At 44.4% G+C, this 15,808-nt stretch overlaps 2 protein-coding genes across 3 annotated transcripts; one reads left to right on the top strand and one right to left on the bottom strand.

Moving 5' to 3' along the window:
* Window positions 1-710: 710 nt before the first annotated feature.
* naa50 (N-alpha-acetyltransferase 50, NatE catalytic subunit) lies at window positions 711-4,327 on the bottom strand. 2 transcript variants are annotated; one of them, XM_030769614.1, is made up of 5 exons: window positions 4,175-4,327; window positions 2,076-2,209; window positions 1,727-1,846; window positions 1,247-1,313; window positions 711-1,050 (listed from the first exon to the last, which is right to left on the bottom strand). In XM_030769614.1, the coding sequence occupies exons 1-5, from the start codon at window positions 4,180-4,182 to the stop codon at window positions 873-875; spliced, it is 507 nt and encodes a 168-aa protein (XP_030625474.1). In that variant the 5' UTR covers window positions 4,183-4,327; the 3' UTR covers window positions 711-872. The 2 variants fall into 2 exon arrangements, with proteins under 2 accessions (XP_030625474.1, XP_030625473.1); XM_030769613.1 differs by having other exon boundaries at window positions 2,076-2,212.
* A 1,021-nt stretch (window positions 4,328-5,348) lies between these two features.
* On the top strand, window positions 5,349-15,316 carry atp6v1ab (ATPase H+ transporting V1 subunit Ab). The gene is made up of 15 exons (XM_030769598.1): window positions 5,349-5,410; window positions 9,491-9,587; window positions 9,802-9,930; window positions 10,438-10,652; window positions 11,028-11,165; window positions 11,454-11,605; window positions 11,779-11,941; window positions 12,038-12,146; window positions 12,337-12,459; window positions 12,726-12,840; window positions 13,062-13,125; window positions 13,239-13,442; window positions 13,645-13,739; window positions 13,845-14,016; window positions 14,515-15,316. The coding sequence occupies exons 2-15, from the start codon at window positions 9,506-9,508 to the stop codon at window positions 14,605-14,607; spliced, it is 1,854 nt and encodes a 617-aa protein (XP_030625458.1). The 5' UTR covers window positions 5,349-5,410; window positions 9,491-9,505; the 3' UTR covers window positions 14,608-15,316.
* The last annotated feature ends 492 nt before the right edge of the window (window positions 15,317-15,808 follow it).

Raw genomic sequence — 15,808 nt, forward strand, 5'->3', positions numbered from 1 at the left:
ATCTGAGGGGTTATTAAATAATGGGCTAGAGAGACAAAAAACTTTCAGAGACAAGAGTGGAGTCGACTCCTCCCAATCTCTCTTTCACCCTGAAACCGTTTTCCTGCTCTCCCGCTCCATGGAGGGGAGGGGGGGGAGGGTTGCTTTGCGCCATCTCCTCTCTGGACGAGCCTCGGAATTCGATCGAGAAGGTCGACATCGTGAGGAGTCATCTCATCGCATGCAAAGCTCACACGTTGCATATTGCCAGAAAAAAAGAAACAGGAAGTCTCAACCACCAAGAATCTATTCCCATGTGTCCTTGGGGGCTCAGGTGGTGAAGAATGGAGCTCAGAGAATTTTCCCACGTGTCACCATGACGATTCAAAGCGTCGCTCCGAGGCTGCCAGCTGGGGGCATCTCTTGGCAACCGATAGTTCTACTTTGTAAAAGATTTTCCCTCTGAAGTCCTATTGTTCTGTCCAAACAACAAAGACATGCCCCCTTAACTTTTAACAATTTTAAACAAAATGCACAGTATGCTTCGCAAAAAACACAGTAACCTTTTGCCGGGTCTAATCAGAAAGAGGTCAGCAGCTATTCGGAGCATTTTTGGATTCTCTCTTTGAACACCTCCGTTTTTAATTTCAAATGTCTAAATGAACAAAAGGAAGAAAAATGAAAGAAAAGCAAAAACATGGGGACTTGGTTTTGAATTGTTTTTTTTTTTCTTTTTTTTTGCAAAATAAAATGCAGCAACGGTTTCTTGAACTTTTTTTCTCATTTTAACGTCCGTTGAAGAAAGTGGTGAATTTGTCAACCCTGGGGCATCTGTCAGAGTTCTGTTTGGGGGGGCGGGGCAACACCACTGTGACTATAATTGCTCCGCCCCCTTACTCTGCCTTCTGCAGCTCTCCTGCAGGGGGCGCACATGGGCTGCGCAGGCTCTTCTGAAGAACATGGGCGTCTGCTGGTTCTATCCTCTTGTAATAGTTCTTTTTCGTCTCGATGATCTCAAACCCAAACTTTTGATAGAAGTCGATTGCAGACTCGTTGCTTATCTGCACATGACTGAAGGCAGGGGGGAAAAAAAACAAACAAAAAAAAAACACAAAACATAAATAAGCTGAACTTTATCCTCACATTGTAATACAAATGTTAAACTAAACAACGCAAAGTAACATCATGTTTAATAACTGTGCACAGTTCACACTGTTAATTAGAAAACAGAAGGGGCCAAGTCATTGAAATGCCTGCAGACACTTACAGGTAGATGTTGTCAAATGTACCATCCTTCTCGCAGATGTTCAGCACATGGTTCAGCATCTTCGTTCCTTCAAACACAAAACAGCCGATTACCATCTTTCATTAACGTGTACAGGTACTGCCAAGATAACACACACAGGACTAACATATGAAGCGTGTCTGCATAAAAACGAAGCCCAGATATCGTGAACGACATAAGCTCTCAAAAAACTGGATTGTGCTGTGGTCACGTGTTGAGAGGCGGTTCCAGATTCACCGGATATTTACTGAGTGAATGACAGAGAGACGTGTTCACGAAAGTACCAGACATCTTTATATGTTTCCCCCCCCCCACACTCACTTTCATAGTCTCCAAGGGAATTTATCGCTACATGTGCTCGTTAACTCAAAGAACTGAACACAGAACAGAGACAGCGTCTTTCATTTGATGAGCTAACTACACAGAAACTTTTGGCTGATGATTGGGGGGGGGGGCACTTACCAATGCCGAGTCTGCGGTAGGGTGCTAGGCAACCGAGCGTCATGATGTACAGTCTCTTCTGGTTCTGAGAGTGGTCTACTCTACAGCACACGGCACCCACAGCGATGTCATTGAAGTACGCTGCAAGAGAGACAAGGGAAAACAGAGTTACACATGACAAACAAACAAAAAAAAAAAGCCTTATCTCTCTGTGATTAAGGGTGCTGGCTCTATTCACGGATAGCGTGAGATATCCACACACTTCTAGTTTAACTTTCATTACCGCCGCCTGATTTAAAAATAGTTCTGAAGATCATTCCCAACTCCTCTGCCAGTGTCATGAGCGCAGCCAGATGGCCGAGGGACATACCTAGCTTGGCAAGCTCCCCGACCTCCAAGACATCCTTGTAGAATTTGTCATTGTAGCTGACGGGGAAGATGACTTGGTTGAGACGCTTCAGCTGCTTAATGTTGTGTGGCGTAACATCTCCCAGCTCGATCCGGCTACTGGAACAAAATCAGAGCGGTCAACCAACAGAACGTACACTCAAAGTCCATTCTGAATGAATGAACGAGTCACATCAGAAAACTCAGAATGTCCTATAACCAAGCTATACAGTCATTTTGGAGGAAAGTAACTTGTCCAATTATTGCTTTGCTGACCCCTGCACTCCACTGAAACGCTGTTCCTGTATTCCAGTCATCAGGAACCGTCATACCAACATTTCTTTCTTAATTGACCATTCATTCACCTCATTTAATGTGAGGTGTTCTTCCTTTCTGTAAGATCTAAACCTGCTCTGGTATCAACTAAACATGTGTTTCTGATCTCTCTACTACTAATGGCACTAACACTGCTTCCTGCCCCCGAGAGCCCAACAGTAGAGCCCCAATTACGTGCTAACTTATACACCTCTGCCAAACAATAAAAATACTTATTAAATAAACACCCAGTCCCCGAAGCTGTCCTATCACTTTGAGCGCCAAAGTGTTGCGGTGCCCTCCGTGAGCCTGTCTCGTTGCCTTCAAATGACCCCGGCAGTGGCACGCCGGAGGTATTTATAGGATGCCTTCATGCAAAGCTTCTAGTCCGCCACACAACAGCTGCTAGTCACGTGTATTCACCGTCACTTAGGCAGCCACCGACAGGACAGAGTAGCAGGAGAGTAAATGGACACCTATTGGGTCTACATGGTGTCATTTGGCCTTCCAACGCAATGAGTCTAAACCTTCAAAAAAAAACAAAACAAAAAAACCCCAAAACAAACAAACAAAAAAAACGAATCTTGACCTCAATAAACCTTTCAAGCGCGACCTACACCGAGAGTAGATAGAAGTAAAGTTCAACAACCCACCCGAAACCAACTGAGGTTAATCAACGCATTTACTAGGCTAATGTTCACTCAACACACTTACTCTCTAATAGTTGTTTAATTTTTGAGCATACCGTAAATGACACGTTTGAAATGATGATCTATGACACTCCCGATTTGCCTTCAACAGTTAGAAGATTAAACTGTTGTATACTTCGAACAAAAAGCATAACGGTCGTAGCTAGCTAGTTAACAAAAGTTAACGACCGGCAAAACTATTTAGGTACTGCCAGCTAGCACCTGGCTAGGCAACAAGCTAACTTTGGCTAACGTGCCTCAAAAGTATTTAAGCTACAGACACATAACTGGTGCCTTGCTCTCTCAAGAAGCTACCATGCATCATTCAGTTCGTCTACATAAATGTAAGCACCAGGGTTACTTTAACACACTTAAACAGTAACAGTAGTGTATCAAACTCTTAACCATCCAGATGTGATTTGACAACCAGCACTAACTATGTAACCAGCCAAATGCAACGCTAGCTAGCTAAGGCAACAGTTCGCAGACAGTTTCGGGAACAGGTTTGCTGTTTAACCTAGCTTTGGGGGTAACCCAAAAGCTAAAACAGAACATGTGCTTAACTTAAACTGGCTAATATTATTTCCGCACAAACACGCAGATAACTGCCATGCGGAATACAAGATAGTCAAGAAAGCAACGCGAGTTAACAAAGAAACTGACTTTGTGGAGGACAAGTAACTAATACCCCCTGGTCTGAAGCAGAGAGGCATGGTTAGCTAGCCGACTAGCTAGCTAGCTATTCAAAGTCTGACTCAACAAATTCGAATTTATATTCGCCACACGATGTACGGTAACAAACTTGATGGACCACATTTAACCAAATCTCATCCAAAAGGATGAAGGCAGATACACATCAATGACATCTGTAGTCGAAATGACTCAATGCTATTCTATGTCAAGTCCTGAATAACGAGTCAGAACATTATGGTGCTGTCGTTGGCAGATTCTTTTCCCCAACCGCGCAGAGACCTAGCTAGCATTGCAACCAACTCCCCCGCCCCCCCCCCCGATGAAAAAAAGAGAGGAGAAAAACTTTACTCGTGGTGAATAGATATATCAGAACGTGGCCACTCACCCTTTCATGTTGAACAGAAGTTACTTATTGTTTGATATACGAATAATGTCGTCAGTATTTTACAATCCAAATGGAAATTTATAGCTGAGTCCGGGCTATGCACCCTCCCGCTGTACCGTCCACATGTATGTTGCTAGCACACTGGCTAACAAGCAGCCTCTACACTCCCTCCACAGCTCTAAGAGTACTGTCAACTCTGACCCCTTGCAATATCCACTCCTTCGACCGCAATAATGCCCCTAACATTTAATTTTAAAATCACGCATTTATAAATGTAATACCATAGAATTACATATTAACGGAATTATTTCATCCTATAAAAAACACCAATGGTTTTATGAGTGGTATATACACGAACTTTGACGTATTCGATAGCTGCCACAGTCACGTCATATAACCCCCCTTGCATTTACTTTGCAAGAAGCGATCTTAAAAGCATTTACTGTATTGGTGCACCCCGAAAATTGTCTATAAGTCGTATAAACTGCGGAAAGTGGTGCAGCCCGCCCGTCACTTGTGCATGGAATGTATAGAAAATAAAACACAATCTCTCGTTCTTTTGCACAATTACAGAGTGGTTGAAAGATGCACTTTAGCAGGGATTCCATCAGTAGCTCTCATATAGCTATCTTATATCTTAGATGGATGTCTCAGTTGCACGTCATCATGATCGTATTCTACACAATTTTCCAAACTACTGGTGACACTGTCTTATTAAACCCTTGCAAATTAATACACTGTCATCTTTCTTTCTGTAACCCAGCTTTATGCTTTACTGTACTGAGCACGACGAACCTCCAGTATCCCGACATGCTTAGAAATCAGCGATCAGCCATTTTGGCTCCACATACGTCCAAGATATTTCATTTAAAAAAGAACTCGAAACGTCGCTCAAGTTTCGCATTCAGCCAGCATCAAATCACATGTTTGATGAGGATCCATACTACTGCCTCTTGTAAAGATTTGTTTGCTTAAACGAATTATGACTATTTATGTATATATTTTAATGTCGGCACACTTAAGTTACTCTGCAGTGTAACTGTGGGGCTGAGGACGGAAAAAGAGGCATAGTTTTCTCTCGTATGTTGATGAGCTTGCTTCGATCCAAAATGGTAGTCGCTTCCGTCTCCTCTGTGGACTCCGAGTCAATGAAGTCAGCTGACTCTTCCATTACTGTTGGCTCTTCGTTGTTTCTGCAGGCAGAATCAGGATACTGGATCGTTTTCATCTGAAAAGGTACCATGTTTTTTTTTTTAATTATTAAATATATTCTAATTGTAATTTGTAGTCTATGCACACGTAAATCATAATAAGTGAAATCAATAGCACATTACCGCTTTTTATTATTTGGCTATCCTTTTTATAAAGCTTACCAGCATTATCCTTGCGTCAAATTGTTCACCTCACGACTGCTTGCCAACCATTGAATTTTCTGCTCGATAACGTTACTTAATACATATAACCTTGACGATTCGCGGTTGTTTCGAGATTAATCTTGCGTTTTAGGCTATAAAACACACAATGCTTGAGCATGACTAGAATCATCCTAGCTAGGTCACTTAGATAGTTGTTTTAGACAAGACGATGATAAGTGGATGAATCGCTAAGGATTTTTGGGCCTGACAAGCTCGTGAAATTCAATTCTGTAAAAAAAGGATGGTAAATGAAATATGTTAAATGAAGAATATCTCAACGTTAGGGAGACGTGGATTGATTGCAAAAATTTAGATCTAAAGCCTTCACGTTGTACGCTGTTTACTGCAGTATTGAAATAACCATTGAAATTCCAGGATCTAATTCATAACTGAACCTCGTTTCGTTAGATACAGCATGAGAGCTGTCAGTGAAGGAACCTTACGTCTTGAGTGTAACTGTGTGAGTTATCTTTTCGAGCTCGGTAATTAGCACGAGCTTGTTAGAGCCGCATTCTGCACCTGTCACGACCTCCTCACTTCCACGATCTAATGTGGAATTTTCGTGTTACTGCGGCAAATATGTGTTTCTTAATTTCAGTCAGAACTCGTTAATACATCTTGTCGTTTTCATATTAGACGCTTAAAGGAGGCTGTACGAGTCCTATTGTCATGTGAGTGTCATGTGATGTCTTGAGTAAGCGAACATAAAAAAGCTTTAAGTTCATGCCAGTTCCTGCTTTCATTCAACGCCCAATTGGTGATTGTCTCGTGAGGTCTAGGGGGGACAAAAAAAAAATCAGTGTTGGATTTTACTGTGCTGCACATTTTAGTGGTCTCTTTGTTGTCCCGGATTATAGCAAAGGTAAGTGCTGCGGTGTTAAGATATCACATGGCCTATCTGAGCTTAGTTTACCATCAGCAGTGGGTTTGTGTGTGTGTGTGTGTGTTTGTTTGTTTGTGCGTGTGTGACTCAGCCTTAAGGTGTATACTATGTTAGCATCAGTCTGGTCCTTGAAGGTTGTTGACTTTAGCTGCTTTTTATTCCCCCTCTTCCAACCGTCATTATTGCACTGTTAGTCTAGGCAGGGCATTTTCTTTTACCTGAGAAACGGTTATGAAAATTCCTCAAATAATCAGAGTCGTTTAGCAAATGGTGAATTCCAACCCAAAACGTCTGGACGGAAGGGCCTGACTTGTGTGCCCTTGAATTAGACAAAATCCGTGAAACATTTGCCACTGCAGACCCAAACCACTGCTGGCTATTTCTGCTCACACACACACACACACACACACACACACACACTGGTGATACACCGAGGCATGATCACGGTCAGATTTCCCAGAATTACTCAAGCGTCTGTTTTTCCCTCACTTCTTCCCCACTCCCACTTCCTCAGTCAGTCAGACCGTGTGACCCGTGTCTCACGCCATTCGTCAAACGATCCGCCGATTTAGACTCGTGTATGTCAGTGCTGTCGAGGATCGGAACGCTGGGCTCATTCACTCTGCGGTTCGCTCTAGCCAGGGACAGGGCATTGGGTCGAACGCTCCACGTCACTCAAGAGCACAAACAGACAGACACGTTAATGACATAATATTTTATTGTTGTAATAATTTAATTCATTGTTTGATGAAACGTATCTCCTCTTTCACCAATGGATGAAGTGACAGTTTGAGATGAGAAAAGAAAAGAAAAGAAAATAACAAAAGATGACGCCACCTTTATTGGCTGGAAGTCACTAGGATGCGAGTCAGCACTGCATCAGGCAATAGTCTCAGTATTTTGGAAATTTAACTCTTTAAAAAAAAAAAAAAAAAGAATTTGTAGTTAATATTTATACATAATCAATGTTCTGATAAAAATGGGTATGTTTAGAACCACTGTAATGTATCATAGCTGTGTTCCCATTTTTTGTATTTGTACAGTGTAAAATCCATTGTCTGAATGAAGGGAAAACCCAACGTCACATTTTAAATGTTTGATTAGCTTGTCATTATGCAGTTCCAGTGAGGGTCAGAGGGGGGAGCTACTCTCCGTAAAGTGGCCTGTCTCTTTTGGGCCTTCTGGAGCTTAGTGTTTACATTGGAGAAGGACAAAAGGTCACCGGAGTGAATGATGTGTGTGTTTATTTGTGCGAGTGTGTGTGTGTGTTGTGCTTCCCGTTAAATGATTGATGAAGGGCCCGTCTTAACACCTTACGCTGTCTGGAGATGTGAGGCTGCCTGCATGTTAATGCTGAAACTGATTTTGTGACGCTCACGACACCTCCGCACCCTGTCCTCCTGTCTTTGGGGAACAACGTGTGTGTGTGTGTGTGTGTGTATGTGTGAGAGAGAACGAAAGAGAAAGAGCAAAAGCAAGAGTTATTCTGTGTGTTTGCCGGCATGTGTCAGCATGTAGAGGAGAGGAGCTTAGCCATGCTTGCGCGCGCGCGCGTGTGTGTGTGCCTGTGTGTGTGTGCCTGTGTGTGTGTGTGTGTGTGTGTGTGTAAGCGGAGCGTAGTGCTGCTGAGGATTCCCTGTAATCCTCCTAGAACATCAGAGTGGGCAGTCTCTTCTCAGAGAGGGAGAGAGGGAGAGGGAAAGAGGGAGGGAGAGAGGGAGAGAGGGAGAGGGAAAGAGGGAGGGAGAGAGGGAGAGAGAGAGGGAGGAAGAGAGAGAGAGAGAGAGAGAGAGAGAGAAGGAAAACATATCTGTGTCAGGTTATAGTAGGATCGTGACTTATTTGGAAGGCTGACTGTAGCGCAGACTAATATGACCGCACACGCACATCTCCATGGTTACGCCGCACTGACAATAAACGCTAAACCATTTCGGTGTCTGATGTCATATGGTCTCAGTGCTCAGAGCAAGACATCGCTGAGCCTACCGTCAGCACTCAGCACTTTGACAACGTTAGCATGTCATGCTCTCGTTGTGGAGGTGAGCTAGTCAAGAACAGCACAGCACCGCGGGGAAAACCGCTCTCTCCCTCTGATTCAACACACACGCTAGCCGCTGGGCACACACGTTAGCACTTCAGGGCTACTGTTTCAGTCAGTCAGTGGGTCAGTGGTTTTACCCCTGCTCAAGGTGAAATCATCACACCCTCATCCGCTGAGATGGAGACCATTAAACATCAAACATAAGTGGATTTGCTACGTAGCTATGTGCAGTGGTGTTACCTGTGTTTGCAAAAATAAGGTCACCTTTGAAATAACAAAACATTTTTTTAGAACTTCTATACAAGAGGATAACCAAAACAAAATATTTTTTGTTTGTTTGTTTGTTTGCTTGTTTTTATATATGACACAAATCTGGATTTTCAGGCTGAGAAGATAGAAATGCATTGTCGCAGACTCACAAACAAAGGCTTACTGGAGATGCTGCAGAGGGAGTGTTTGTGTTTGTGTATGTGTATGTGTATGTGAATGTGTATGTGTATGTGTATGTGTTTGTGTTTGTGTTTGGGGGCGCGGCAGGAAGTTGTGCTGAAAATGTCACACATCAGATGGACATCATACGTCAGATCAATGAAGTGCAGATGACATTTATCCATTAACCCCAGTGCGAGTTTTCTCTTCAGAGAGCCTGCCGCAGGCTGTGGGCTGTTCGACTGAACCCTGACTCAGTGACATCACGCCCCGCCGCGCCCCGCCCCTGCGGGGGTCCCATCACACCTGTTAAATCAGGGTTAGGGAAAAACTCCCAGACGGATTTCATTCAACGTTTTGAGGGTCACCCAGTGGTTTTGGAATAAAGTGAATTCGCTGAAGTTTGTTTTGTCGTGTGTGTGTGTGTGTGTGTGTGTATGCGCTTGTAATAAAATCAGTGATAAAATGATGTTATAAAATCAGTCTGTAACCTGTTTTGGTCCCTCTCTCTGTGTGTGTGTGTATGTGTGTGTGTGTTTCTTGTCCAGGGAAATACGTTCAGGATGGACTTCTCTAAGCTGCCGAAGATCCGGGATGAGGAAAGGGAGAGTCAGTTCGGTTACGTGCACGGAGTGTCTGGACCTGGTCAGTACCACACTGCGTCGTTTCACTCTCTGACGGTTTTTTTTTTTTTTTTTAATTATCCTCTGTGAAATATTAGTGTATTAGAATATACCCCATAGCTCTGCTCTTAACTACATTTATGTCACAGTTACATTGAGGTTTTTGCTGCACAGTTGAGATCTGCCCCAGTGTGTGCTGCCTTCTGATGTCATTTTGTGTGTGTGTGTGTGCGCAGTGGTGACGGCCTCCAGCATGGCAGGAGCTGCTATGTATGAACTGGTGCGTGTGGGGCACAGTGAACTGGTGGGAGAGATTATCAGACTGGAGGGAGACATGGCGACCATTCAGGTGTATGAGGAGACCTGTATCCTACTGCTGGGCATTGCACACACACACCAGGATCTCTGAACACACACACACACACACACACACACACACACACACACACCACCACCACCAGCACACATACAGACAGACGTGTCTCTGAACACTCACACACACACAAGAATGTCTCTAAACACACACACACACACACACACGTGTCTCTGAACAGTCTCACACACACCACTATGCCAGCATCTCTCACAAAAGCACCCATATAATGCGCTTATATAATGAGATACACACACTGCACTACTCACACTTACATCTACTGACAATACAGTCTGTATCTGACAATATAAAAACTCTTTGTAACACTGTCTTTTCTTTTGAACTAATAACCACTCCCAGTTAAAATCAAACTGAGCTTACTCATTAACACCTGACAATTTTCCGCCCCTAACTCACTGGACATAGACCGCTGTGTGTGTGTGCGTCTGCATGTGTGTGTGTCCCGTGAAGTTTTATTTTTTTCCTGAGCCCAGTGCAGCTGGTGTGAGCGTGGGCGACCCAGTGCTCCGTACTGGAAAGCCGCTGTCGGTGGAGCTGGGCCCGGGAATCATGGGCTCCATCTTTGATGGTATCCAGCGCCCCCTAAAGGACATCAACGACACTACCCAGAGCATCTACATCCCCAGGGGAATTAACGTGGGGGCCCTGAACAGAGACCTCAAATGGGAATTCTCCCCCTCCAAAAATCTGAGAGTAAGTACAGAGTCCTCAGGGAAGAGAAACAACCGACCGTCCTCACAGCGGTGGTTTTTTCTTTTGTTTTGTTTTTTAAAATCTCCGAGTACTAACGAGTTGCATCATGTGACCTATTCTCTGAGATCTCGCTCAGTTAATTGTGGGGGGGGGGGGGGGGGGGGGTTACTAGAACTGGACTAGAAAGAATATCCAAGCCCAGTTTCAATAGAAGTCTGTCTGTAGAGGTGAAATCATAAAGATACGCTGCAGAGAGATGTGGATGATTAGTTGAGTATTCAGTCAGTCATTAATTTCCCTGTCTGGCTGTGTTCGTGTTTGTGTTTGTGTTTGTCTTTGTGTGTGTGTGTGTGTGTGTGTTTCTGTGCGCTCCAGGTCGGCAGTCATATCACCGGAGGTGATATTTATGGCATGGTGCTTGAGAACTCCCTCATTAAGCATAAGATCATGCTCCCCCCACGGAACAGAGGCACTGTCACCTATGTGGCCCCCCCTGGTAACTACGACGTCTCGGTAAGCTCGACACCGTGTGCATAATCTGCAAACGTATTGACGTGTTGGAATGATGCAATATCATTTTAATATGTAGCAGTGTTTGTCATTGTTACTCCAGTAAAATACTTATGAGTGACATATGAATATTAAGTTATTAAATATGAGTTATTAAAATAAACTGAGGTCCATAAATAAATAAATAATAAATAAATAAATAAACAATTTACGTCTGACTGCTAATGTGAGCGTGTGGGGTTTTATTTGTCTCTGTGTGTGTGTGTGTGTGTGTGTGTGTGTCTTTCTCAGGATGTGGTGTTGGAGCTGGAGTTTGAGGGCGTGAAGGAGAAGTTCTCCATGGTTCAGGTGTGGCCCGTGCGACAGGTGAGACCCGTCACCGAGAAACTGCCCGCCAATCATCCTCTTCTGACTGGCCAGAGAGTGCTGGATGCCCTCTTCCCGTGAGTCCCACGTGTGTGTGTGTGTGTGTGTGTGTAAAAGGTGCATGTATTTATTTCTTTACATTTGTGTTTGCACTGTACTGGATACTCATCTGACAGGCTTTTCTTCTCACACACCTGTGTAACTTGATCACTGTGTCTCTGTGTGTGTGTGTGTGTGTGTGTGTGACCAGGTGTGTGCAGGGTGGAACTACAGCCATCCCCGGAGCTTTTGGATGCGGGAAAACGGTGATTTCCCAGTCTCTGTCCAAATACTCCAACAGTGACGTCATTATCTACGTAGGGTGTGGAGAGCGTGGAAACGAGATGTCAGAAGTACTTCGTGATTTTCCTGAGGTGAGTGGAACTGTGACGTCATAATGATGTTGTCCCGCCCACCGCTGTCCGACTGTTATTGAGTTCAGTGTGACTGACACCTTCCTTGTCCAATAGCTGACCATGGAAGTGGACGGGAAGGTGGAGAGTATTATGAAGAGAACAGCTCTGGTGGCCAACACTTCCAACATGCCTGTGGCTGCCAGAGAGGCCTCCATTTACACAGGTGCCAACCAATCAGCAACTGCCTCACAGCACAAGTCAAGATGATCTCACAATGAGAAATTCTCTCAGAAGCACCAGCAGATCCCCATTCCGGTCCAAGGAATAGCACTGACTCCTTTAGAAATCTACACAACATAATGCCCATGTGTATGTTTCACTCTCTCTCTCTCTCTCTTTCCCTCTCTCTCTAGGAATCACTCTGTCCGAGTACTTCAGAGACATGGGTTATAACGTCAGTATGATGGCTGACTCCACCTCTCGATGGGCCGAAGCCCTTAGGGAGATCTCTGGCCGTCTGGCTGAGATGCCCGCTGGTGAGTGCGCCCCCTGCTGGGCAGAAGCATTAAGTCATCACAGTCGAAAGAAACCGTCAGACGTAGCACCGTGTTCACCACAAAGGACATTTAAGAGATTTCAGAACCTCTAGTGTGGGAGAATAATCCAGTCTGTAATCAGCAACTAAACTCTGAAGGCTTTTTTTTTACACTCTAAATTAGTGTCTCCTTTTGCAAAACAAACCTTTGTCCTTTAATACACTGGCTTAATTCACAACTCTGTGTTTTGTGTGTGTGCACCACAGATAGCGGTTATCCTGCTTACCTGGGCGCTCGTCTGGCCTCGTTCTATGAGCGTGCCGGTCGGGTGAAATGTCTCGGTAACCCAGAGAGAGAGGGAAGCGTGAGCATTGTGGGGGCGTGAGTACACTTTGCCAACACTAGAGGGAGCCCTTTCCCCTAAAACCACTAGAAATTGCACCCGTCATCAGTATTTTATAACGCCTCACGAAGGATCTTCCTTAACCAAGTCTTTAATAAGATTACAACAAATGCTTTTCATGATAATGTATTAGCTTATTAATATAATGATATGTGTTTATTTTATGAAATCTAATAAATACAGTGTTGTTTAATTGCAGTGTCTCGCCCCCTGGTGGTGATTTCTCTGATCCAGTGACCTCAGCCACTCTGGGTATTGTACAGGTAAATAAACACACACATTTGTGCTCATTTAACCTCATAGTCATTCACACACTCTAGTTCATCTGTTCATCCTCACCTCTCTCTCCCTCCCTCTCTCTCTCTCTCTCTCTCAGGTGTTCTGGGGTCTGGATAAGAAGCTGGCTCAGAGAAAACATTTCCCGTCCGTGAACTGGCTAATCAGTTACAGTAAATACACGCGAGCCCTGGATGAATACTACGACAAGCACTTCCCCGAGTTTGTTCCGCTCCGCACCAAAGCCAAGGAGATCCTACAGGAGGAGGAGGACCTGGCCGAAATTGTACAGCTGGTCGGCAAGGTGAGTGTGTTTGAGTGTGTGTGTGTGTGTGTGTGTGTGTGTGCATGCTTGTTTGTTTAAATGTTTTAATAGACTGTGGACTGCAGTTTGGATGTTATATTCTGTCTCCCTGCGATGGTACAGTCAAAGATGGATATAGATGTAGAGTGCTCACTGGCTCTCTGTTTGTTTTTGTTTTTGTTTTTGTTTGTTTTTTATTCAGGCCTCATTGGCTGAAACTGACAAGATCACACTGGAAGTGGCCAAACTGATCAAGGATGACTTTCTGCAGCAGAACGGATACACTCCCTATGATAGGTACCGCGCACACACACACACACACACACACCATCAGCATATGTTGGCAAAAATTCTTACGTCCACACCCCAATGTACTGACCAAATGGTTCATCTGTGGTCTAGGTTCTGTCCGTTCTATAAGACCGTGGGCATCCTGTCTAACATGATCGCGTTCTACGACGCGGCGCGGCACGCCGTGGAGACCACCGCCCAGAGCGACAACAAGATCACCTGGGCCATCATCCGCGAGCACATGGGAGAGATTCTCTACAGGATCAGCTCCATGAAGTTTAAGGTGCTTACAGTGTTTTGTTTTTTTTTTTAATTTAAATTAAGATCCTTCAAAACCGGAGACGTGAGGTGAGATATATCGTCACTGAGATCACCTCCGTGATGTTGAAACGATTGGGGGGGGGGGGGGACAAAAAAACCAAACGCTGACCTAAAAGTGCTCGAGAACGACTAACGCAACGTTTACGTTTGGAAAATACCGTTGAGCCGCCGAACTGAGCTAGTTCTTACCACGGACTTCTGTAGGTGTTCTAGAAGCATCTGCTGGCAAGTGGAAATGCAGAATAATTACTGACGTGAACAAGGGTGTGTGGGATAAACACTGAACCATTGAGCGACCTGACCAACTGATAGAGTAATCTTTATTCTCCATCTTTACAGTTAATCATTAAAATACAAACGAATTGGCAAGAAATGTTGATTCCTCCCCCCCCCTCCCCCTCCAGGTTATCACACACACACACACACAGACTCACTCTCTGTCTCTGTCTTTGTCGTTTAGGACCCAGTGAAGGAGGGTGAGGCCAAGATCAAGGCCGACTACGCCCAGCTCCTGGAGGACATGCAGAACGCCTTCCGCACCCTGGAAGACTGAATTCCTCCCCCGTCCCCTCACTCCCCGACCTCTGACCTCTTCACGGGGGGCAGTGCATCCCAAAATCTCCACCCTCCCTCAAAAAAATCCGTCGGTCCATCTGTCTACCTGTCGGCGGTTCGCCCGAGTCCGCGGACACACATTCCATTGTTCTGTGTTTACATTGTGTTGATACTACTTAAACCAGTTAAACCCTATATGGACCCCACGCACGGTACTTGACCTGTTCCATTGTGAGTCTCTGTGTGTGTGTGTGTGTGTGTGTGTGTGTGTGTGTGTGAGTGAGTGTGTGAGAGAGAGACAGAGAGAGAGAGACAGAGAAAGTTGTGGTCTCACCTAGCACTGTCCCCTTTTGTTCCCCTTTACCCATTTGTTTAACTTCATTCTCTCAAATCCCCATTGTTGGAGACACCATGAAAAAAAAAATGATGTTGATGTAATTATCATTCATTTATCCATCTGTACAGAAAACTGAGCGACGTAATTACTTTAGCAGATTAAATATAGAGTGAATATATTTATTGCGGGGGCGACTCATGTTCATGATGCCCACGTTGTTTTCTGTTGTCTTCGTTGTTTTCTAAAAGAGTGTTGTTTTTCTCTCTGGGTTTTTTTTTTTTTTTTTGCTGTATTGTCGTGTATTGACTGTATGGGTGAGCGGTGTTCGTGGTTTTCATTCTCTGCTCTTGTGACGACGTATTCGAAGCTCAAAAAATAAAAATGTGGAAAAAAATTTTGTCTTGGATGATGGCTTAATACGTATCTAAGATAACTGAATCCAGTTTCCTCTGTAAACATCACTGGAGCATCTTACGGTATCTGTAGTAAGAATACCAGCACTCCATGTGAACGTGAAGTTGGCGATGACCGCGGAACGACTGGCCGAACTGGTATCGCCGCGTTACTCACTGTGAGGTAGTGAAATTCACGTATCATCGCTGCCTTGCCAAGCAGGTTCAGATAGTTGCGTTGCTGCCAAAACAATGCCGTATTCAGCTTCATGTCTCACCTACCCCTGTCAGAGCAGCTAATCATCTGATCGGGACATTTTGGTCATAAGTATGTTCACAGAAACCAAGTCATAAATGAGATGAGGCTATGCCAAACAGTTGAGTTTCATCCACCGTAACATCAAGCGACAATAAAATTTACAAACTCCAAGAAACCTGGTCACGCCTTTCCCCCTCGGTGTATCGCTTTC

The sequence above is a fragment of the Chanos chanos genome, chromosome 3, assembly GCF_902362185.1.
Source record: "Chanos chanos chromosome 3, fChaCha1.1, whole genome shotgun sequence".
In the NCBI taxonomy this organism is placed as follows: domain Eukaryota; kingdom Metazoa; phylum Chordata; class Actinopteri; order Gonorynchiformes; family Chanidae; genus Chanos; species Chanos chanos.

Excerpts from the sequence above, each read along its gene's own strand:
- naa50 (XM_030769613.1), bottom strand. Across the intron at positions 1,847-2,075 it reads CGGGGAGCTTGCCAAGCTAG|CGTACTTCAATGACATCGCT; the intron begins GTATGTCCCTCG and ends TCTCTCTTGCAG. Across the intron at positions 1,051-1,246 it reads ACATTTGACAACATCTACCT|TCATGTGCAGATAAGCAACG; the intron begins GTAAGTGTCTGC and ends CCCTGCCTTCAG.
- atp6v1ab (XM_030769598.1), top strand. The coding sequence starts at position 9,506 with ATGGACTTCTCTAAGCTGCCGAAGATCCGGGATGAGGAAAGGGAGAGT. Across the intron at positions 12,147-12,336 it reads AGAGGCCTCCATTTACACAG|GAATCACTCTGTCCGAGTAC; the intron begins GTGCCAACCAAT and ends CTCTCTCTCTAG. Across the intron at positions 12,841-13,061 it reads AGCGTGAGCATTGTGGGGGC|TGTCTCGCCCCCTGGTGGTG; the intron begins GTGAGTACACTT and ends GTTTAATTGCAG.